Genomic DNA, 25,754 nt, shown 5'->3' on the forward strand with positions numbered 1-25,754 from the left:
TTCAAGTGTTTATTTTCTTTTCATTTAAACTGACAACTAATGAAAACCTCAAATTAAGTAGCTCAGAAAATTAGAATATTAATTAAGACCAATACAAAAAGGGATTTTTAGAAATGCTGGCCAACTGAAAAGTATGAACATGAAAAGTGTGAGCATATACAGCACTCAATACTCAGTAGTCGGGGCTGCTTTTTTACCTGAATTACTGTAGCAATGCGGCGTGGCACGGAGTTGATCAGTCTATGGCACTGCCCAAGTGTTATGAGAGCCCAGGTTGCTCTGATATTGGCCTTCAGCTCTTCTGCATTGTTGGATCTGGCATATTGCATCTTCCTCTTTACAATACCCCATATATTTTCTATGGGGTTAAGGTCAGGCGAGTTTGCTGGCCAATTAAGAACAGGAATACTATGGTCCTTAATTCATGTACTGGTAGATTTGGCACAGTGTGCATGTGCCAAGTCCTGTTGGAAAATGAAATCTTCATCTCCATAAAGTTGGTCAGCAGCAGGAAGCATGAAGTACTCTAAAACTTCCTGGTAGACAGCTGCATTGACGTTGGACCTCAGAAAACACAGTGGACCAACACCAGCTGATTACATGGCACCCCAAACCATTACTGACAGACCTCAAGCAACAGGGATTCTGTGCCTCTCCTCTCTTCCTCCAGACTCTGGGACCTTGATTTCCAAAGGAAATGCAAAATTTACTTTCATCAGAGAACATAACTTTGGACCACTCAGCAGCAGTCCAGTCCTTCTTGGAATCAAGACGCTTCTGATGCTGTCTCTTATTCAAAAGTGGCTTGACATAAGGAATGTGACAGCTGAAACCCATGTTTGTGTGTGGTGGTTCTTGAAGCACTGACTCCAGCTGCAGTCCAGTTTTTGTGAATCTCCCCCACATTTATAAATGGGTTTTGTTTCACAATCCTCTCCAGGGTGCGGTTATTTCTTGTACATTTTTTCTACCACATCTTTTTCTTCCATTCACTTCACTCTATTAACGTGCTTGGACACAGAGCTCTGTGAAAAGCCAGCCTCTTTAGCAATGACCTTTTGTGTCTTGCCCTGTTTGTGTAAGGTGTCAGTTATCATCTTTTGGACAACTGTCAAGTCAGCAGTCTTCCCCATGATTTTGTAGCCTACAGAACTTGACTGAGAGACCACTTAAAGGCCTTTGCAGGTGTTTTGAGTTAATTAGCTGATTAGAGTGTGGCACCAGGTGTCTTCAATATTGAACCTTTTCACAATATTCTAATTTTCTGAGATACTGAATTTGGGGTTTTCATTAGTTGTCAGTTATAATCATCAAATTATAAACACTTGAAAAATATCGGTCTCTGTGTAACGAATGAGTATAATACTTTTTGAATGGAATTACTGAAATAAATCAACTTTTTCATTATATTCTATTTTTATGACCAGCACCTCTATGATTCAGCGTGCCAAATCCTGTACATAACCTAAAACTAGGGTCTTCACCTACCCACTTTCCAAGATTTTGCTGTGTTGGAAGGACGTCATAAATTGCTCCCAGCCAAATCTTAATATGACTTGCAAAGTGATCTTCAACTTCTCTAGATTTTCCTAGCAAAGCCACTGGCCGTGTTTTGCCTGTGATGCTGCTGTTGTGCACCATGACTCCATTTTCTGCCTGCAAATAAATCTAGTCATCATTTGCCTTTTCTGTGCTTATGTGGGCTTACTAAAAACATTTCATGAGTCACCTGACCCAAGGCATGCTTTTCCACATTGCACTTGCCAATCACAGCCCTATTGAGTTCCTGAACACCTGCACTGCCATTTGCAGATTCCACTTCATTCCTGCTTTTGTGACTGGATTTAGACTGCTACTTTTACCACTACATTCTTTGATCCTGACAAAATCATCTTGCAACTCACTTCGCACATTCAAATTCCTGATCTAAACTTGGGTGGTAGATCCAGTACCTCTCCAGTACCCCACTACTTAAACACTGTGGCACCCCTAGCCACTTCCTTATAGCCTTGTTCATAACCCTTTTCATCCTCTCTACTTCTGTGATTGAAATATCATAAACTGTCAACAGCAATCTAATATGAGACAGTAAGCCAAACTGCATACACCACAATTTCAACTCCCTTGGCAAACATGATCTATCAATGTTATTAATAGCCTTCACCAATTCAGCCTTTGGTCCCATAGCTTGCTCTGTATCATTTAGTGCTAAATCATATGTGCTGGAAAATGATTTGGACAATGTCGAGTAAAGTGAAGATAAGCTTCCTTCCATGGTATGAGTTTGGAATATGTTATTTTTCTCTACTCTATTATTATCTGTTGGAAAAAAGGGGCCATCTTTCTTTATACCTTTATCTATATTATGTAGTACAGTCTATATTTATGGTAGTCAGTTTATTGGAATACAAACCCTTATAATTGTAGCATGCTGTAATTATGTGTTCACTTATCAACAAAGACTTCTGCCCCTTTTGGATTAGATTCATATAATTTACAAATCTTCTGTTATCACAAACCCAAAGGGTGTGTCATGTTAAATGTATTATAACAGTGATATCAACTCATCAGTTGTGGATTACCAGTTAAATTTACAGCTACATTATAAACTTACAACATAAATGTGTTCATTACAACACTGCAGACAACTGGCATGTTTATTTAACTAAAATATTTAAAACCTCTGTAACATCAGCTAAAACATTGAAAAATCTTGCAATTAAAATAGTTTTAAAGTAACCGGCATGTAACTGACAAAATAAATAAAATGATTTCTTTGGTATTATTGAATGGCAGGTGGTGGAGATATATACCATATTTAGTGTGGATTTCTTAAAAAAAAAAAATGTTATATGCTTTTGCATATATATATTTACATGATTTTATGGTACTATTTTTACGTTGCAACCTAGAGACAGCAATGTACGTCCAAATTGTTTTAAAAATGGTATCTCACACTGACAGTGCAGCTTGAATTATTGTTTAAAAGATTCTACAAAAATAAAAGTTCTTTTCTCAGATGGAAGCCCTTATAAATTTTTTTCTCTTTTGATAAATCTCAATATGATCTCAACCTGTTGTAAAATACACATGTATATTGCTTTCAGCTTTCACCATTATAAAGACATGCTCAAACTCTTCAATATACTATTACAGCTCTGTGTTTAACTTCAGTAACAATGCTACTGCATTAGTAATGTAACATATATAGTGGTGAAAGTAGCTCTAATCTGTAGTCAGACATTATAGGCCAAAAAAGATGACAAGATAAGGCTAATCTGCCCTCGTGTGTACACATTCATGGCCTTGGACCTAGTGACCACCCTGAACATCACTATCTCTGATAACAATCTTTTCCACTAGTTAATGAACCATGGTCTCTTAAAGAAAAAGGAAAAAAACTTTGTACCTGAGAAACAATATTTATCTCTTTGGGATTACATAAAAGAAATACAAAGAGGAGCAGCATAATTGCAGTATATTCCAAATACAGTTATTTTTGGACTCATGATATCAAGCATTCATAACTTGCCTAAAAATACTTCACCAGCCTTGCTTGGTGTCCAAAATGTGCATAAGAACTATGAGGGTAATGTAGCTGCAAAGTACTGAGATATACACCATTTACATTTACTTTTACTGCACTTAGTAGACTCTTATGCAGTGTTGCTTACCAAATTGCTCTGTCATTTTGTTCAGAGAATACATCTGCACAAGTGGAATGAATCAGCACCATGTGAACTGCATGTGAAGGTAAGTTAAATTTAGAAATTATTTCAAACAGACTTGCTTATTTTTTGGTTTCTGCATACATAAATGTATTGAATTTTGGCCCCTTTTTTGGATAAAAGTGAAACCACACTTAACCACAAAATTATTTCTTCCTGGGGTCTGAGGTAAGCGTGTGATTATTTAGGCATGAAGCTTGAACAATGCTATTTTATAGTCTGCTTACAAGGTAGGTGTTTCTAATAATGTGACAAATTAGAAGAACAAGGTTGGAGTTTCTATTAAACTGGGTGTTTCTAATAAAGAATTCAATGTGAGGAAATTCAAAGTTGGTGTTTCTAATAAAGAGGTCGCTGGTATTGCTAATAAAATGGATAGTGTTTGTAGGTAGCTTTTCTGCTGTTTAAAGTGTAGGAGCCTGTTTGTCCACTTTAGCAGCCTGTTGTATTGGAGCAGGTTGCTTAGAGAATCTGTGGTTATATGATGTGAGCCAAAAATGCTGAGAGATGTAGCTAAGCCTCTACCTCTTAAGTTACATAATAAAGTTACAAAGTGACTTTAAATGCAACTTTTTTCCTATAAATTACACTGAAAGACAATAAGGATTTTATCTTCTCCAATAAAGTTACTATGTTGGAGATACAAAGATTATTTTTCATGTGGAAATGCTTTTCTTGACACCTGTAAACTAGTGTTAGCATTCATGTTTTCATTTCATACTGTGGCACTGGAAGTATACTCCACCCTGAACTTTAATGACGTAACCCCTGCACAGATCAGGACTTTCACCTGGAGTTTATCAGTTCATCAAATGTGCTTCCATGGTTTGATCAAATTGACCATAAAAAGACCTTTCTTCTCTTACCTTGCTGACGAAATCTCAAAAAAAAAAAAAAAAGACAAGGGCATGCAAAGATTAACTTTAGGGAGAATCATTAACACCAACAAAAACAAAACATATAGGATGTGGCATAATGTGAATAAGGGCTGTCTACTGTCTCTTATATACAACTTATACTTAATGAACTTATCTAATCGTGGGCAAAATCTAACCTATATATTTTTATATTCAACATCTAAATTTAGTTTGGCAGAGAAGGCAGTTACAAACCTAATTCTGATTGGTTTAAAATGATCCCATTTAATTTAGTTGTACAAACCCCATTTCCAGAAATGTTGGGACATATTTGTACATGCAATAAAACAACTATCTGTGATTTGTCAATTCCTGAACTGTAAGTTTTCACTAATTATGTTGTGTTCTGTAAATCCAAATATTTTCAAATTGTTTGAATTGTTAAATAGTTCAAATAGAAATGTCTGATAGTTCAAACTGAACATTTTTAGTACAAGATTGCAAAGAATGTAGGCCCTTTAACATCTGGTGTAGTAAATTGACATTATGTAATAAAGTTTTGGGAGTAGGATCACACCCGAACTCATCCCTATACTCGGTGAACTCATGCCATTTCTGTGTCGGACAAACTAGCTCCTACCTCCACACTTTTTCTTGTATTCACCTATCCAATAGGAGTGGGGGTGTGGGGGTTAAGCTTTATACACATACCAAAGAATATGTGTATAAATATGGGTACTCCCTGAATTCCTTCCCAAATATATATCTTAGTCTCAGCCTTTACGGGCGTGGTCTGTGCCAGCAAATACTGTGAAAGTATTGAGGAAATCTGGAGAAACACTAATCCATGCAGAGTAAGGCAAGTCACAAGTGCTGAATGGACATGACATTCATAGCCTCAGATGGCACTGCATAAGAAATTGTCATGCTACCCTGATGAATATAGACGCACCGGCTTGGGAATCAATTATGCAAAGAAAAAGCCATAAATCTGTTCTATGCAGATAAAGAGTACTCTGAGCCCAAGCTCTTCTCAGATTGTTTAAAATATAGTAGAAACATGTGCTTTTAACAGGAGTCCACATTTCAGCTTGTTTTCGGGTTTCCATGCTAATGATAAAAGGAAGCATACAGAGTGTTTTCATGGTATGGGAGGTGCATGGATGGCTTATATTTGAGAAGATTCCACTACTGTGAAAATGAACATTGGGGGTTTAGTGAGATATACAGCGCTATCAGGAAGATGGCTTTTCCTGGGAAATCCATCAGTGTTTCAGCAAGACAGGCCTCATTCTGTACATGCTACAACAACCTTTCAACGTTTGAGCAGAATGGGCAAAAATTCCATTTGAAAACTTTAACAATTTTTTATCAATTTTATCAATTTATCATTTTTTTATTAAATAGCACAATTAAAAGGAAAGGTGATGTAACGCAACGGTAAATGTCCCAACTTTTCTGAGTGTGTTGCAGGTACCAAACTCTATGCTAAATTTTTATATTTGAAAAAGATAGAAACATTGGCAGTCTTTTCTTTGTGCTTTTACACATTAAACAAAACTTTAAGACAATTAACAAAACACACTTGTTAATATATTTCATTTTACAAACTGTTCCCACATTTATGGGAATGGGGTTTGTCATTTGTATGAATAACTTTGGTCCTTTGGGTGTTTGGATATCTATATCATCATAATCTTGATTTTACATATGGAGCGAATAAGGGAATTTAATGTCTCAAACGGTGACATTTTTATGTTCAGCAAAAAGCAACAAAATGAATGCAATAATCGTGACAAACGTGACATTTTGAGAAACGCATTACTGAATGTCTGAGCAAATTAAAGGGGTGAAACCTAAATGCACTGCACAGTACTTACCGATTTAATGTTCATGGTGTACTAACCTCCTTTCACCACAAGATGGCAGCCTTCACAAAAAAAGACAAACACGGTTGAGAGTTTTACTTAAATTTTATCTGAAATATATTAACTCACCAAGAAATACATACATTTAATAATAAATAAGTCAAGCACAAATCTCTACAATATCTGACGAAAATGCTATTCATGTTACTGTAATAAAAGGATTTTTTAAATAAAAAAAAAATTGTATTTCATTGGAAAGTGTAGCAGATAAGGGCAGTCAAATATTTATAAATATGGAAAGATTTTAAAGCTATTTATCTGAAATATGCAGGTGTTGTAAATGATACGAGATTATGGGTGATCAAAATTAATTTAATGTAATTTAAATATGATTTCCCCCCAAGATTTCGGTCTAAAAACCGAGGCTCTGCTGAAACCTAATACAAAAACTGGGGGCAGCTTAAGGTTTAGAGGACCAGGCGTTTGTACCGGAAGTTTGCCGGTTCGATCCCCAGGACCGGCGGGAAAATCCATGGCTGAAGTGCCCTTGAGCAAGGCACTGAACTCCCAAATGCTCCCCATTCCACAGGGTTCCCAAATGCTTGTTGTTCCACAGAGTTCACGAGTTACAGGTGCATCTCAATAAATTTAAATTATTTCAGTAATTCAATTCAGAAAGTTAAATTTACATTGTATTGATGCATTGATTACAAACAGAGTGATCTATTTCAAGTGTTTGTTTCTTTTAATGTTGATGATTATGGTTTACAGCCGATGAAAGCCCAAAAGACATTATCTCAGAAAATTTGAACAATCAACACAAAACACCTGCAAAGTTTTCCTAAGCCTTTAAAATGGTTCGTGGTTAGTCTGGTTGAGTAGGCTACACCTGCTGTATCCAAGCATATTAATGGTATGTTGAGCGGAAGGAAAAAGTGAGGTAGAAAAACGTGCACAAGCAACAAAGATAACCACAGCTTTGATAGGACTGTCAAGAAAAAGGCCATTCAAAAACTGGTGGAGATTCACAGAGTGGATTGCTGCACACACACAGAGACATGGGCTACAACTGTTGCACTCTTTGTGTTAAAACTCTCATGTCCCAGAGACAGCGCCAGAAGCGTGTTACCTGGGCTAAGGAGAAAAAGACTGTTTGGATTGGTCCAAAGTCTTGTTTTCAGATAAGAGTAAATTTTTAATGTAATTTGGAAATCAACATCCCAGAATCTGGAGAGGCACACAGTTCAAGTTGCTTGAGTCTAGTGTGAAATTTCCACAATCAGTGATGGTTTGGGGAGCCGTGTCATCTTCTGGTGTTGGTCCACTGTGTTATATCAAGTCCAAAGTCAGCGCAGCCATCTACCAGGAAATTTAGAGCACTTGCTTCCACAGGATTCCTCTGCTGACAAGCTTTATGGAGATGCGGATTTCATTTTCCAGCAGGACCTGTCCACACTGCCAAAAGAACAAATACCTGGTTTAATAACCACAGTATCACCGTGCTTGACTGGCCAGCAAACTCACCTGACCTAATCCCTATAGAGAATCTATGGGGTATTGTCAAGAGGAAGATGAGAGACACCAGACCCACAAAACAATCAAAGCAACCTGGGCTTCCATAACACCTCAGCAGTGCCACAGGCTGATTGCCTCCATGCCACACTGCATTGATGCAGGTATTTACCCAAAAGAGGCCAACATTTCTCTATTAAACATCATTTTTAAAATTGGTCTTACATAATATTGTAATTTTCAGAGATCATGACTTTTGGGTTTTCATTGGCTGTAAGCCATAATCATCGACATTAAAATAAACGCTTGGAATAGATCACTCTAATGAATCTATATATGATTCACATTAACAAAAATGACTGAAATAAATTGACTTTTTGATGACATTCTAATTTACTGAGATACACCTGTAGTTCACTAAAGCCCAGAGGTGAGGCCTGTCCAGTAGGAAGCTCTTTTCCTATTGGACACATTTGACCTCCAAATAAATCAGAAACAAAATTGACACAATGTACTTTTTGAAAATATTTATTTTAAACATAACTTGTAACACATGGTGCAAATAAACAGTATAAAATGTGCAAACATGTCAGGGTGCCAACCTAACCCTACTCTACAAACAGCACACTGGGTAATAGAAAAGATTTCCTCAGTTAGATCACAGCACAGAATTACAGTGACACTGCTGTAGTATGCACTCTGTCTTTACTGATGTGTCTTATACAATTTTTATAAATGTGAGCAGCAATAGCTTTACTTTCAGAACCTACATCATACTCTATATGTCCAATGGTTTGTGGCCACCTCTTCTAAAAAAGGGTTTCACTTGTGCACCCGCGTGGCTCATATAATCTCCAGAAATGCACAACCAGTAGAATAGAACACTCTGGAACATCCACATGAGCCTGAGACGACCATGCCCAGTGCCAAACATGGGCAAGAGGGGTATAAACACACCCCAGCACTGAGCTCTGGAGCCGTGTTAGTACATTCCTTGAAGTGCTGGAGCTCAATGCAGTACTTTCAGTATGAGATGGAGTCTCGTTTGTGATACACATCTAGTCATCCAACATCACTATCTGACCTCACTGATGTTTATGTAGCTGGGTGACATTGAGTCCTCGCAGCTGACCTCCAATAGTGTAGTCTGTAACTACTGTAAGTGTAGAGGGTGTAACTGCAGCCAAGAGAGACAAACTATCCATTACCATTCATGTTTTAGATGTTTACAACTTGTGGCTATATAAAGTGTATATCTCCAATGCTTAAATACAGAAGGAAGAAAAAAGTGAGTGTAGATTTCTTCCTGTAATGTGCAGATTCAGTAAAATACTATAAATATGTACTTTTTCAGGACCGAAAACCACTACTCCATACATATACAACAGTGCTCATTTTAATTAGTGATTATTATTAAAAAATATCTGCTTAAATATGTGTTAAAGAATACAGGAGTTAAATGAGGTTGAAGGTTGTTCTGCGAAAAAGCGCTTGTCTTGGACTCTCAAAAGCCCATGAAAGCTAGTAACACAGCATCTCATGCCCTATTTCCTCTGATAAATCTCTTCTTAAACAGACAAAAATACTGCTGGGTTCTTACTTGTACAAACTAGTGCTTCCTTCTGGATTAGTTTTCTGTCTTAGAAATAGAGCCACATACACACTGAAATACTTTTTCATTAGTTCTTCATTTTTATATTTATCTTAGTCTCACCTTCAAGTACCGATCTACGCTTTAAATGTTTCAAATGTCAAAATACACTACCCTACATTAGATGCTGTGCAGATCAAAAGCCGAGAACACCCTCTGTTTACTCAGTTTCCAGTCAAAATAGCAATTAAGTAGTAGTAATTTTTTAGGAGATATTTCTGAAGGGATTAGCTATAAGAGATTACATTTGGATAAAGAGGGGCTAGGGAAAAGATGTGAAATTAAAGAAAAAATCCTATGTAAATCCTATCAACCATGCAAGAACAACCAAATCTGTCCCCACCAGAGAAACAGCACTGAAAGCTTTTGTATTTAGAGGCAGAAGAGAATCAAATTCAATTCGGAATAAAAAAAAACAGATGTTTTTGTCCATCCTTCCGCTTTATGAAGACAATGCTATGGGTCTGAAAGGACATGACACTTATTGAGAAAAGGAAATGGACACAAAAGAAGATAATGTCCAAAATAAAGAGCTGCTGGTGTTCTCAGAAGAATGGAATTGGTGCCAAATGATATGAAAGGTAAATGATTTAATGGCTGCTTTGACTGGAAATTGAATGATTTAAAGGTGGTCTCAGAACTTTGCACAGTGCTGTATCTTGCGAACCAAAAATTCATATAAGTACATAAGGACATTGCTGACATATTGTTGGTTTTGGCCCCTTGGATTGGATAATAATAATAATAATAATAATAAATAATAATAATAATGGTTAGGACATGTGATTAGTTGTTTTCAAATAAAAACACAGCATTATAAAACTGGTAGCTGCTATAAATAACAATACTGTAAAAAGAGGTACAGAGAAGAGCATTATGTTTCCTGCTAAAATAAGGAATGCTCATGTTTCAGTGTAATTATTAGATGTAAATTAAATACTGTAACCAACAGCTTAAATAGACATAACGGGGACAAAAGGAATGGAATAAAATGGCGCCTCCTTGTGGAACCCAGGCTGATTTATGGAGTTTTTCGAGAGAGGAACCACACTTTCATTGGCTCCTTTTTGCCCTTCATGGTCACAGGCCCTCTGTACTCCAGGCGAAACTGAGGATCGGCGTTCTCTGCCGACTGCAAACACCTGAGACCAACACAAATAATGGTATTTAATCAACATACAAGCCTGCTAATTCTACTAGGAAAGAGGAGGGAAGGTCAAACACACTCCCACAACAATACCTTGTAATAGAGACTAAAATCTTGTGGTATATATTATAAACAAATTAGAAATCTGTCCTACTGAACTGAGAAGTATGTTGTATTTGCAGGTGTTTTTACTAAATAGAGAGTGTACACACACAGACCTACAAACATGAATATCTACACAAACATAGATTGTCCTATCTGTCTGTAGACCTGTTTGTGTCCATAATCATGTCTGGCTTGTTTTCATAGATTTTGTTGAATTTCCAGCTGAAATATGACCAAATAAATGCTGAAATAAGAAAGTGAACACTACAGTAGTTGACAGACACAAAGTTGCTCACCTGTAGGTATATTCAGACACATTTATCTTTCCTTTCTCTCCTGTTGTCTCTGTGCGGCTCGTCAGGTTCACCGTGTTGCCGAAAAGACAATAGCGGGGCATTCTCTGACCTATGACTCCTGTCACGACCTCTCCAGTGTGGATCCCAATGGTGATCTAATAAAAATAATAAGCGAGCAGTGTCAAAACAATGATTAATAGCTATCACTACTTTCTAATACATTTCAAGCCATTTACATACAGTCTGTTACAGCAATAGCTTCTACTCCGTGAGGATTTTGAAGCCATAAAAAATAAAAAATAGTGAGGTCAAATTTTAACTGTTATGCTCCGGTGTCGACCAGAGGAGAACAATTTCCACTTGTGAGTTTTGTTTCTTCTCGAGGTTTCTTCCTGAGGCTCTGAGGGAGTTTTACTTTGGCCGCTGTCACCTCAACTTAGTCACTTGGGGTTAGGACCTTAAGATTCTGTAAAGCTGCTTTTTGAAAACACCTGTTGCAAAAATCGCTGGATGTTGGATGTTTAGAATGAGCAGTAAAAGTAACCCCAGGTTAGGGGGGAGCTGGAGGAGGATTTTAGTTTTAATTTTAACTGATGAAGGATGCACCAAGGTCAAATCCACAAAACAACCTAAATGATCACACATTGGAGAGACATTTCTGGTAGCTGCACAATAGCAGCCTATAGATATGTTAAGAACGTGTGTCCTCCTCATTAAGTTACCATTAAACGGTTTATAATATCAGTAATAATAACTGTGAAGGTAAAGTTTTTGCCGTCTTCTCACTGATGATCTGTTATGAAGAAGTAGATGATACTGTCATTGAGGGATGGATATTTTTGGTGAGTAGGCTGTCCTCAGAACAGTAGTAAAAGTCAAAAAACTCTGTAGCATTGTTGTGTCTGATGCACACTGTGTGAATCAAGTAGCCACTCCCATCTCTTATTTTCACCAAGATTCCTTATTCAGTGCAAACCAATCATAAATGTCACTGACATCCGTTGGAAAAATTGAATTAACCCAGCTCTCCACATGAAACTAATCTAATCCGAATAGGGCTTTAGACAGTTAATTGCCCTTGAGATCCTAATATCACATAGTATGCTTCGATAATACACTTGCGTTAAATATGTGGAAAATAAACACAATTACTGTACAACGTGGTTTCTTTCTCTTCGATTTTATCACAAGGTCTGAGCTCTGAAATAGGCACAGCATTAAACATTCGGTCCACAGTTAAAGTGGGTTTATTTTTAAACACTGAATGTACTGATGATTTTTCAGGGAGGCTTTGTTTTAGCCAGTCTGTTCGCATGTGCCTGGGGGTGTGCGTATGCATGTGTTTCAGTGCAAGAAAGACACAGTGTGTTTATGTACGTGCCTATCTGTTTGTGCCAACTGGACCCCAATAAATAGGGCTTGCTGTTTTCCAACACCACCCCTGCAAGAGTCACGGATATAATAACAAACCAAAGACGGTGCTTTAAACAAAGAGATGCGCTGTGGAGGCTCACATTTATAGCCGTTCACTCAAGCCACTTCTGAAAAGTGCCCAGCAGATATTTTTAGGCTGCCCGGCACGTTAGGTAAAGTACCGGATTTGAACTTATGAAATACAGTGGTCCCTCGCTGCTTCACGGTTCGCTTTTCGCTGTTTCGCGGGTTTTCAATAAATATTAATGTAATGTAATTAATGTATTTAATTAATATATAATTAATATACGGTCGCTTGAAGCGCTACTTGCCGACGTGAAATTGTAAACAACACATGATTGGACTGATGGAAAGCGACCAACCAGAGAATGCTGCTGCTGCTCTGTATCCCAGTCGTTCACGCTCAGCTACACCTCTCCGCTCTTAAAGTAGTGTACAACTACTAAAATAATGTATAAATATTAAAATAAATATAGCGTCCCTAGATTGTGGATTTTCACTTTTAAGTGAAAATAAGTGAGGGATCACAGCACCCATGTTATTTTTGATAACACATGGTATAGCTGTGCTTTAGTCTATTTGTACATACAAAATTAATATTGAGCCAGAAGTCTGAACTTTTTTAACTGACACATATGTCTCACAGTCTCAAATTAAATAAACATCTACACTCAATGATCACTGGATTAGGAACACCTATCTACACTCACTGTAATTTTATCATCTCCACTGACCATAAAGGAGAACTTTGCAGTTCTACAATTACATATATAATTGTCCACCTGTTTCCCTACATAATTACTTATCCCCATTTCACCCTGACCCCCACAGCACAACCACAGAGCAGGTATGATTTGGGTAGTAAGTCAATGTCAGCGCTGCAGTGACACTGACATAGTGGTGATGTGTTAGTGTGTGTTGTGCAGGTACGAGTGGATCAGACAAAGCAGAGCTGCTGGAGTTTTTAATGCCCTCAGTGACACTGCAGGACTGAATAGTCCACAAACCAAAAATATCCAGCCAGCCAACGCAAACTATGAGCTACTGTCTCTGACTTTCCATCTACAAGGTAGACCAACAAAGTAGGAGTGTCTAACAGAGTGGACACACTGTTTTAAAAACTCCAGCAGCACTTGTGTGTCTTATCCACCTGTACCAAGGCAACACACAAATACATCAGTGTAACGGCAGAGTTGAGAATGGTCCACCACTAAAACCATACCTGCTCTGGGGTGGTCTTCTTTGGGTTCTGTACATTGAAGAGCAGAGTGAAATGGGGAAAGTATGCAGAGAAATAAGTGGACTACAGTCTTTATTTTTAGAAATACAAAGTGCTCATTTGTGGTCAGGGGAGCTTGTAAAATGGACAATGAGTGCAGATGCAAGGTCGGTGTTACTAATCCATACATTGTGCAGTGTAGATGTGTGAAAACGCTACCTGATCAGTATAAACTTCCAATATTTGTTTGTTACATTGGCCTCAAAACTAAGAGGGATATATCTTCACTGACTGACTATGTTTGGAAAAAGATGAAAACTATATGAAATTGATTTCACATTGAAATATCAGTTTAATACGAGTCTGATCAAAGCTATTATGTTATTACTCTACTAGAATGTTCAGCTTATTGCATTTGACTTTATAAATCTGCTCACATTTGACCTAAATTTGCCTGATATTTTACTATGTAGGTCTACAGAATGTGACATAAGCAGAGTAGTTGTTGGCAGGGCATCTCCAACAGCTCTGCATGTCATTCTCAACCAGCTGGGGATGTGCGACATTTCCTCAGTGAGAGAGAGAGTGGGGCACAGAGAGAGGGACTGTGAGGGAAGAGGGAAAAAAGAGACAGACGCACGACAGATTGGATAAATAACTTGCCTGTTCTCTGCGGTGCCACCCAATTATCCAACTAATCGGTGTGTCATCAACATCCAATGGTCCTCAACCCTGTGACATAGCAACAGCTCGTCACACTGACCAGTACTGGCAACCCATAAAGAGGTTTATATAAGCCCCTGGGTTGTTTTATAAGGCACTGCTGTGTAAGAGTGCAGCTAAGTTTTTCTTGATAGATCCTGAGGAATACACTTAAATTATATTGTAGTTGTGTTAAAGGATCTTCATAATGGAAAATTGCAAAGCCTGCAACTGCTATATTGTTTCTGTCCATAGAAAAACATGCACCTCCATTTTGTTGATTTTTGGTTTACTACATCATTTGATCTTTCACACTGAAAATTTCATGATGAACGGAGAAATAGAAATGCTCCAATACATGGAGTAAAATTCTTTTTACACTGAATCCACTTAAATTAAGAAGTTTTTTTTACTTTCTCCTGTAAAATTACTGTTGGAGATACGTTTTTTTTATTGGACAGCTACGACAAAAAAATTAAGCAGGTTAGCCCCACCCACTCATCTTTAACGTATTAGAACTGTGTCCCAATTGTTTACTACATACTTATACTCTATATACTATATACTAATCCTAAAAGTGTGAGTTTGGCAGGCTAGTAAATAAAGTATTAACATACTACACTGTTATTTACTAACAGGATGTGATGAACTGTTGCTATGACAACACACACCATACTAAAATGCATCCGCAACACTGTTTGTCTTTTTGATTCTATCTCCCTCCACGTTCCATAGTGCACACTTTATTTCAGAAAATAAGCATTCCTGCTTTTTGCGTTTTATAACAGATAATAAAATCATTTATGTTCAATAAAAGCTTCATATCCCTCTATCATTTAGTGTACTCTCTGGGTGTATTATCTGTGAAGTGCAATATGTAGGGAGCAAGGTACCATTTGGGACAGAGCCAATATTTTCCACACATGACAAGGAAAATAGTGTCCATTGTTACCATATTGTATATTGTAGTACACTCATTTTTGACACTTGTGACAACACTAAACACTAAATACTAATTTTAACACATATAGCTTTCTGAATGACACAAAGTATGGAGCAGCCTTTCAGAACAGCCTTTTCTTATTAGGGTTGTTAATGCAAATGAAAATGATCACAACTTCAGAAGTTAGCACAACCCTAAACAAAATTCAAGGAAAATCATTGCTTATTTTTTACAACTCACCCACCTAAGAGATAGAAAAAAACGAAACTGATCATGTTTCATAATGTATTCTAAAAAATATATATACCAGGTTACTTGTAAGATCGATCGTGCCGCTTCTCCCTATTCAACATAAGGAAGATTAGGCCATACCTAACTCAACATGCAACACAGCTCCTTGTTCAGACGTTATTAATCTCCCGTCTAGATTATTGCAACGCCCTCCTGACAGGTCTTCCGGCCTGTGCTGTGAGACCGCTACAGATGATCCAGAATGCTGCAGCACGCTTGATTTTCAACCAGCCTAAAAGAGCACATGTCACACCTCTATTAGTTGAGCTGCATTGGCTACCCTTAGCTGCTCGCATCAAATTTAAATCACTGATGATGGCCTTCAGAGTATTCACTGGTTTTGCTCCCATCTACCTCAATAGACTCTTAAAACCATATGTTAGCACCCGCCCTCTCCGTTCCTCAAAGGAGCGCCAACTAACACGGCCAACCCCCCCGTACAGGTCAGTGGAGGCTATTCTCATCTCTGGTACCACGCTGGTGGAACGAGCTTCCAAGCGCTATCAGAGGAACAGGAACCCTCTCCGCATTCAAGAAATCCTTGAAGACCCAGCTCTTCCGAGAGTATCTTTTGCACTGAATGTCTTTCTTTAATGCACTTATTACTTCCTGGCATATTGCACTTAATGTAAGGTATTTTGTATAATTTGTGCTGTAGTTCGAATGTTAGATCCTCTTTTGTAAGTCGCTTTGGATAAAAGTGTCTGCCAAATGCATAAATGTAAATGTAAATGTAAGAATAACAAAGTTATTATATTTTGCACAATATTTTGATATTCTAAAGGCTATTTTATTTGATTACTGTAGAATCCTATAAGACAGTAAGTTTGTGCCAAATTTACTTTTAAATGCATACATTCCACAAACAAATTCCTAAAAAAAAAAAAAAACACTGCCCAAAGTTTTAAGGATATGAAATATTAATTCTAAATGGTACAGGGATGTTTCTTTTCCTTCCGGTTATGCTTTACTGTAGTTCAAGCCCATGTCCAGATAAACTATAAATACTTTATTAGCTAAAGTCATGAAGTACTGCATCAAAGATATTTTAAACACTATAGACCCCTGGTACCAAGCATCTCAGAATGAGACACAATGAATCACATTTTAAGAAACAATTGTAGTGTTTGGACCGCCATCTGATTATTGTGGACATTCATAGTAGTTATGGTCAAGTACATAATTTGTGAACTATTCTATCTACTTTGTGTGACAAAATCATTGTTTCTCATCAGCCCTACTCTACTGCAAACATGCTAGCTGTACAGTCCATTGCTGGGGCTTTATATACCCTGCTAGCTGATCCCTGGCAGTGGGCATGTTGACTTTAATGATATGTACTCTAGTTCATTACAAAATTTTTAAATGCCTAAATAAATGAATTAATTAATGAAGTTTAAAAGTGAAAAAAGTATTTCTTATGGAATATTAAAAAGAACATTACAAAATGTATGTTTTTTATTAAACCATTGCAGAATAAATAAGATATAATAACTGAGATATGGCTCAACTAACCAAATAGCATTTATTGAGGCCCCTTTGGTGTTGTTTGAGTGCCAGTGAGAGGTTTTGTTGGTTTTGGAAAATTAATGAAAAGTATCTGTACAGATATAACTGTGACTTACAAGTTTTAATGTATGTGTATATCACAGAAAGCATACCTCCAGTTCTGATTTATTACAGTGGATGTGTCTCTGAAGCTGTTACCTGTACAGGTTCCTCATCCACTTTCACTTGCCCAGCGATCTCCATCATGTCCAGGGCTAGGTGACAGATAGACTTGGCGTGGTGTGTACATGGTTCTGGAAGGCCACTCACTGTCATGTACTTGTCACCAACAGTCTCCACCTGTCAAGAAACAATTTTAAAGTTCAGCAAAGCATTTGATATATTACACCTTTTATAGCAATGATTTTGATCCAGATCTTTGATCTTTGTGCCGCATCACCTTTTCTTTTAACAACACATTGTGGAAACTTAGGCGACTAATTGCTGTAGTTCTGAAAGGGAAATGTTTTCCAGTTTTTGCTTGATATAGGATGTCAGCTATTCAACCTCTAGTAGCGGCAAATGTTTTCAATGGGCCTGAACTAGTTTAGCACCTTTTCTAGAGGACAACACTGGTGTAATCAGTGCAAAATATGGACAAAAGAATCTGCATCATTGATTTCACAAAAGAATTTCAAATGTTGAATCATCTGACCACAGGACATGTTTGTACTTCGCCTCAGTCCATTTTTTTGGGCCAAGAGAAGGAGGTAGTGTTTCTGGATTCTGTTTATATATGTTTCGTCTTTGCATTTGTGTACATTAGATTTTTCCCTAAAACTGCTGCCTTGATATTGCAATGTCAAAACAAATCCATTTCATGGACTGAAGTATAATAAAACTGGATGAAAGTTACTGAAACAAGTACAAGTATATTAACAACTGCCCAATTGCCCACACATTACGTTCTCGATGTAAGCTTTAACAGTCAACCCCTGTGTGTCCTCTTTTGCGCAATACAACCAAATAACCCACAGACATATGCTTAAACACACATCTTTGAGAGCCCATTCCCTCGAGAGACAGTAAAAATCTCAGGACCACCTAGACACAGATGGTCCAAAAGTAAATATTGCTTTTTTTGGAGAGCCAGCCTTGAAATCCAAGCCTGCCATTTAGGTCCGTTAGCTCAGCTTCTTAAAGTGCATTCCTGTCTGAAAGCCTAGCGTGTAAATCACTGAGGCCAACCCTTGTTTTCTGGAAAGTACATGGTATCTACAGCAGTTGTTGCAGTGTGATACGTATCAATCAACCACATAAACAGATTACAATATATCTGTTTGTGTGCCTTAATTGTATAATACACTATGAATAAAAGCTTGTGGACAGCTGCTAACTCAATATTTCTTCTTCTGAAATCTGTAGGGAGTTTTTCCTCCTTTGGCTCCAATAACAAATTCTATTCTTCTGAGAAGACTGTACCTAAGATGCTAGGACATTTTTAGGACTATATGTGAGGTCAGGTACTGATAATGATAACGTGCAATTATTTGTCATTGTACAATGAACAACAAAATTTGTCTTCTGCATTTAACCCATCTGTGGCAGTGAACACACACACACACTAGTGCACTAAGGGCTGTGAACACCCAGAGCAGCAGGCAGCAGTCCCCGGCACTTGGAAAGGGTTTGGATGTTCCTTCCAATACTAAGACTGGTCCTCTAACCATCAGGCCAAGGCTGCCCTCAATGGTTGAGGCAGGATGATTAGCTCTGGATCACAAAAGCCACTCCATTTCATGTAGTTTCATAAGAAACTGAATGGAGTTCAATCAGTCCAGAGCATGAAGTTCAACTGCTGTACAGCAGAATGCCTAGGGTGTTGTGCCCCTCTAACCTTGGCATTGAGCATTGTGACCTTAGAATGTGAAATGTCTCCACTCCAGAATGTCCATTTCTTTTCATGCTCCATATTTCATAGTAATATGAAACTGTCACACAAGAGGCAGCTGAGATGTATTAGTGTGGATGTTACAAACAGGTTTTTTTTTTGTGACAGTGCTGGTGACAGTGCTAAAACTTACTGCTACCTTGGCTTTGCCTGTGTCTCACCTTGTACACGTAAGGGTTCTTCCGGGAGTCTGTAAGGATGTCAAACTTGGTGTAGATGTCATTGAGAAGGTTGACAATCTTTATGGCTCCCTCTGCTGATGCGTGTTTGCTGCAGAATGCATTGAATCCCACAATGCCACTGAAGAGGATGGTCACATTGTCATAACGCTTGGCTGGCACTGGACGCTTGTGTCTCAGTTCATTTGCCACAGATGGTGGTAACACTGAATACAGCAACCTAAATCACAGAAAGGTAAATGTTTAAAAAAAGCATTTAAATAGAACATAATATTTTTAATTATAATCAGAGCATGTTCTGGAGAATGAAAAACACTCTAACTCTTCACCAAATGTATGGAATGGAGGAGGGTGGGTCATAACTCTGTTGTGATGCTTGGCATTAATTATAGTGACATTCATGGTCGTTCCACTGCATCTCTACTCTGCTGTAGTTGCTTTGTACCTAGTCTCTTATGGGAACCATGGGCTTTGAAAACAACAACATCAATGTTAGGTTTTGTTAACTCATTGTGTATTCTCATGTTGTTTTAATTTTTTGGGACTGAAAACAGCATCACACATCAGTTCAGACACATCAATGTAGTTTTTTTCAATCCACACTCATTGAATTCTTGCGTCGACCACCAATCAAGGGAGTATTTGAACTTCTTCAAAAAACATGGCATACTTTTATGAGCTGCCATTGCGAGAAGGATAAAACCAAATGTGATCTATATTCTAGTTTGGACATTCAAAGAATAGTTTGTGAAGGTTGTCTGCATTTCATCATGATTCCCAAGTGTCTCTGGCCAGTGCTCTACAAGGTTTACATATCACGATTAGTTCCTTCTCTGCTCGATTTGGAACAAGGAGTGAGCAGTGACTAAATAAGCAATCGGTTTAAGGTTCTCAGTTTGATGGATGGAAAAGCAAAGGAGCAGTGTCAAGTAGCGTAGATACCATGAAGTGGAAAAAAAATCTATAAAAAACACTATAAATAAAAGCACTATAGCTCATCACTGAAAATACTGGAGAAGGGGGGGGGGGGGTACCTCTCTTGCACACACTTGACATTAAGCATGGTGACCTTTAGGCAAGTGTGCAGCTTTTTAAAGGGGGAGATTATAGGTGTCCCCTAAAGAAGTTGAATTCACTAATCATAAGGCGTATCAACAAACCTTTAAAGATTAGGTTCATTTTTTCCGATATCAATAAAAATACAGATGGTCAATATCAGCCAAAAGTATCTGCCAAATAATATATCAGCCAGGCCTTAATATAGAGGGGACAGAACTAATGCCAGACCTCTATCACTGTAGCAGTGTTTCTAATATGGAAAAAAACTGATTTAGATTTACAACTGTGAGTTCACCTCTGCTCTGTATTTCCTGATTTGGACCCAAAATAAATGAACCCATCTGAAGTAGCTCAGCCTTGCACAAGCAAAACAAAGGCTCTTAATTATCCTTGAGGACTACAGCTAATTATCCTAATTACCCCCTTGACCATTGTTGTTTGTTCACATTCAGGCATTTCTCTACATCTGCCTCATGCACCCACTGTGCTGACATGAACATGAAAATGGTGTTCAAAAATAATGAGACTGCTTTTGTAGAATTCCATTGTGTCATGTTGAGGTAATGCTTGAAGTCATCATGCTTGAAATGAGCCTGGTGGGGTTTATTTATTTATTTATTTTGTGACAAACGAGTGTTTGCAAACATTACGAGGACGTGGATCTTCCCTCATGGTTAGATTATAGTCACATCATATTGAAGCAGGTCTCCGGAGAACAGGGAGAGTTGCTATGGAAACCGCCTTAGGTAGGCTTATTACTCCCTTCCAAAACTCCAAAATGCATTAAATAATGAATTCATATTACTGGGCACACTGCAGACAGGGCACATTACAATGATCTAGTTTTGTGGCGGATGCTTTCAGCATGTAAATCACGATGCTCTGCAGGAGAGTTAGGCTTACGGCTCAATCTCACTAAATGATAAATATTCTACAAGTACAGCCACATGTTCTCACATGTGGCTCAAACAATGACTCCAGGCTAATTCTACCTGACTCCTTGATGGATGATGGTGGCTATATTGGTTTGAATTTAAATCCATAACTACCACTGAAATATAGTCTCATACAAATGTTTTTGCATGTTCTGTTCATTTTCTAACTAAACATTTCAATGTCAAAAAGAAATAAGGATTAAAATGGCATACGTTAAAAATAATTTAATTCAATGTTGCATTACATTTGATTACACTGGAGAAAAACACATATAGAGTACAGTGCAAATGTGCCATAAAACACTTCATTTCGTATAATTCGCATAATTTTAGAATTAAAAACATAAAGTAGAAATGGAACTTCTAACAGCCATGCAAGACCTCAATATATATATATTTATAATGTCTGCCTATATCTGCAATGTGAGAACTTGAATCTGTAAAGTGGATCTGAAAGAAAGCTGAGTTAAAGAATCCCATTATGAAGGGCAAGAAAATTGACCAAAAAGGCAAAAATAAAAAATTGGCAAATCAAAATAAGAAGCTGCTGACCCAATAATGTCCTACATCCCTGACCTCAGCATTTACTCAATATGGGATTATTTGGATTGAGAGAAGCAAAAAATTACACTGAACTTTGGAGGTGTGACAATATCCTTGCAAATATTTTGCAAATCTGAAATAAATAAACAAGCCGCCAAATGCAAGGTGCAGACAAATTAAATACTGAACAGACATTAAACTGATCACTGAAATGCATTAACAAGGATAGAAACGGCATGAAGGCAATTGGAGGATATACTGTACGTAAAATTGTCACTGTGGTGGTACCATCAGGGGTCCATATTCGTACATATTTCATACACCCCATTTTATCTCCAGGACTCATATTGTGTTCTCCTATTTTACACTGATCTATAATTAAAGATTACAAATATTCACCTTCCTTCTGGAGAATGTAATGTACCTTTTGGGAACACAACTGGACTCTAAAACCACTGTTAAAGGTACCTTTAAAGGTACATTTACACAGTTTGTACCTTTAGTGACCAATTATGCCTTTTTTTTCTGAGAGTGTATAGTGATTGCAGTTCCACCCCAACACACTGCAACTTATTAGAAATTAGAAAAAAAAATAAAGTGTGGAATGTTATTTACATAAATTCCAAAACTGCAATATCCTATATATTCTTATATACAATATAGTAGATTAAAGTTTGTTTAAACTGTTGAAAACCATGACATTTTTGACCTGTGTATATATTTTACACATTGCATAACATTTACATTTAATTAGCAGTGTGATCCTCTACATTCTTGGAGTGAAGGGGATAAAACACACGTCAGTTCAGGCTTCTCCACCTGTCTAAGTATGCATACCAACACTCCCAGTATACATTCAGAAGGAAATGACTAGCTTTCTGTTGCTGTATGTCATATTTGGGTTGTGGAATTTGCAGGAGTGCAGGGAAAACGCACACAGTCCAGAGAAGCTGCTGGCAAAGATAAGCTGGGCTGTTTAGCCGAGGTGGGCATGTAGCAGTTTTGTTCTGCTGTTATCACAGGTTAGCATGCGTCCAGGGCTTTGGGAAACAACAAAGTGCATGATGCTCTGCAAATACAAACTGCAGACGAGGCAGGTTATAAAAAATAAATCTCCTAAGGGGAAGGATTCAGAGCAAAAGGCATACGGTCAGATTCAGAGAACATGAGGATGTTTCTATTTTCCCTGTGTCATCAGAAGTAATTACAGTGTCTAGTTGACTTTCACACACATGTATAAACATATTCGCAGAAGTTATAGCGACAGTTGATTTGAAGGGTTACACATAAATTAACCTGCACATATAGCAGGAGTTGATTCAGATGTATGGTGATTCACTCCGTCTGTTAATGACAGTAGCTATACTTAGTGGCTCCAGGATGATAAATTTAACCTGATGTGAGACATGCCAAATTAAGGCTACATAAATATTTAATAACCACTCTACTTCATCTTATCCTGCTTTGACTAGCAACAGCTGTAGCATTCATGGCAGATGCTTAAAAGGGGTATTAAACACATTCTTCAGATACTACTGGTTAAGATGCATACAAACATGTTTCAGTCATTAAAATTGAGTCATAAACACCAATCATTGATTTGATACCCCAGTCTACAGGGTCAAAAGAGGTCACAGTACTGTGACAGGAACCAGACATTAACAATTTCATGAGTTTTAAAGCTCCATCAACTTGCTGCCTAATTTTATGGATAGTTTTTTAATCATTTCGGCATGAAGATTTTGCCAATATTGGTTTTACTAAAAATGTCTTTATTTGTTGACATATAGAAATGGCCGGTTTTTGTTCTCCAGGGTTCAGAGCAGGGTTAGTAGCAGTTTGAAAAGATGTGCCTGTTTTTCACATGTATAGGAGGAAGCAAGTGCTAACCACCACTATCCCACCTTGGTATCATTTTGTTGCTTTTATATTTTGTCGTTGCTCACATGCAGGCAACTGACACTTGATGGCATAAAGCTGTATAAAGGTTTCTGTATGGCAGGGCAATTAATTGAAAACTAATCAAAATCAACATCTAGAATTTCTTATCATTGTAATATTGCCTAGGCTATATAGAGTATGTACTGTCCCCTTCAAACCATACTACTGTGCTTGTTGTCACATGATTCTGCCACATGGAAGCAAAATGAAGGAGAACCTAACAACAAGGCCAGTCGAGCAGCTTGTACCAAAGAAAAAAAATCTGTCATTTGGATTTGTTTTGACCTGAAGGCATCAAATGTAAACACTGACAAAAAACGGTTTCTGAGACCAAATTTAATACCACCAGTCTGTTTCAACACCTGAAGCACAATCACATCATTAAATATGAACATTCATTCATTGTCTATAACCGCTTGTCTCAGTTCAGGGTCACAGTGGGTCCGGAGTCTACCCAGAATCACTGGGCACGAGGCAGGAAAACACCCTGGAGGGGGTGCCAGTTCTTCACAGGTTGACACACACATGGACACTTTTGAGTCGCCAATCCACCTACCAGCGTGTGTTTTTGGACTGTGGGAGGAGACCAGAGCACCCGGAGGAAACCCACATGGACATGGGGAGGACACACCAAACTCCTCACAGACAGACTCAATCCCACAAGTCCCAGGAGCTGTGTGACTGTGAGACTATTTGCTGCGCCAACGTGCTGCCCTAAATATGAACAAGCTCTCAGGAACACTAGAAAAACATATCCCAGCTTTAATACTTGAGCATATTTACAATACAAGCAGTGCACTGTGAGGGCAAACAACAGTTCATTAATCATAATCAATTAATCATATATTGATTTGCGCCCAGGACTAGGTTGTTGTCATTAAACGCCTATGGAACACTGCAGGTAAACGTATTGTTAATTATATTTTTAGTATAATACTTGAACTTAGAGTGAGATTGAATAGGTTTATAAAGCAATCAATCAGTAGTCTACAAAGCAAAATAACGACAATAAAGGAATCGCTTGAATCAATGAAATCAGTAAACTGATGGTCCGTGTGACAGCATAAACATCACGCTTGCCTTTTTTGTTCCTCTGTGGCTCTTCCAGAGTCCTGGGCGGATTTGAGCTGACAGCGCTGGCTGCAGTCACACCGCTAAATTCACCGCAGGGTTTCTGTGGACTCAACTTTTTCCACTGAGCAGTGATGCAGCGCTCAAAGCTCTGAACAGCTGTCAGTGTTTGCTGTCTTGGCCACGGTGTGAAATACTGAGTTTTCCATCAGATTTAACAAACACAAAGACCTACAAACCCAAACACACACACGCTGAGCAGTGGCTTCCCTGCAGAGGCTTATTTTCTGAGCTGCAAAAAGAAAATCGGCCATCTTGGAAAGAAAACAAAAACATCAGCGTATGTTGATGATATGGAGGTCTTTTTGGATCTGTCAGCTTCTCAGAAATGTAAATGATTACTGAAGAATTGGGGAACATTTCTGATGGTTTCTATATAAGATGACTTTTGAAATGAACTAAATTATAATAACAGTAATAAGCTCCATATTCATAAAGTTCATTTTACAACTATAAGTACATAATGAATTATATTTAGCTTTTAGGAGTTCTCTGAACATAGAAGAAATAGAAGGATCAGACTTGGTTCCCTTAGGAAACATTCATTCATTCCTTCATTGTTTGTAACCGATTATCCAGTTGAGGGTGGTGGAGGGTCTGGAGCCTACCCGGAATTACTGTGCGCAAGGCAGGAGCACCCCCTGGAGTGCGCACCAGTCCTTCGCAGGGCAACACACACACACTCACACCTATGGACACTTTTGAGTAGCCAAACCTTAGGAAACAAATCTGAACAAAAATGTTAGTGTGAAATTGTCCTGTAATACATATTTT

At 37.9% G+C, this 25,754-nt stretch overlaps 1 protein-coding gene across 1 annotated transcript in view; it reads right to left on the reverse strand.

Annotated features, from left to right (window-relative positions):
- Positions 1 to 8,523: 8,523 nt before the first annotated feature.
- Positions 8,524 to 25,754, reverse strand: part of gucy1b1 (guanylate cyclase 1 soluble subunit beta 1) — a 35,327-nt gene continuing 18,096 nt past the window's right edge. Inside the window, exons 10-13 of the mRNA XM_066658698.1 lie at positions 19,354 to 19,591; positions 17,461 to 17,601; positions 11,165 to 11,319; positions 8,524 to 10,758 (exon numbers count right to left, since the gene is read on the reverse strand). Of these exons, the coding sequence (XP_066514795.1) occupies positions 10,638 to 10,758; positions 11,165 to 11,319; positions 17,461 to 17,601; positions 19,354 to 19,591 (655 nt within the window). The 3' untranslated portion in view covers positions 8,524 to 10,637. The remainder of the gene's footprint in view (positions 10,759 to 11,164; positions 11,320 to 17,460; positions 17,602 to 19,353; positions 19,592 to 25,754) is intronic.

Source organism: Hoplias malabaricus, chromosome 2 (assembly GCF_029633855.1).
Source record: "Hoplias malabaricus isolate fHopMal1 chromosome 2, fHopMal1.hap1, whole genome shotgun sequence".
Taxonomy (NCBI): domain Eukaryota; kingdom Metazoa; phylum Chordata; class Actinopteri; order Characiformes; family Erythrinidae; genus Hoplias; species Hoplias malabaricus.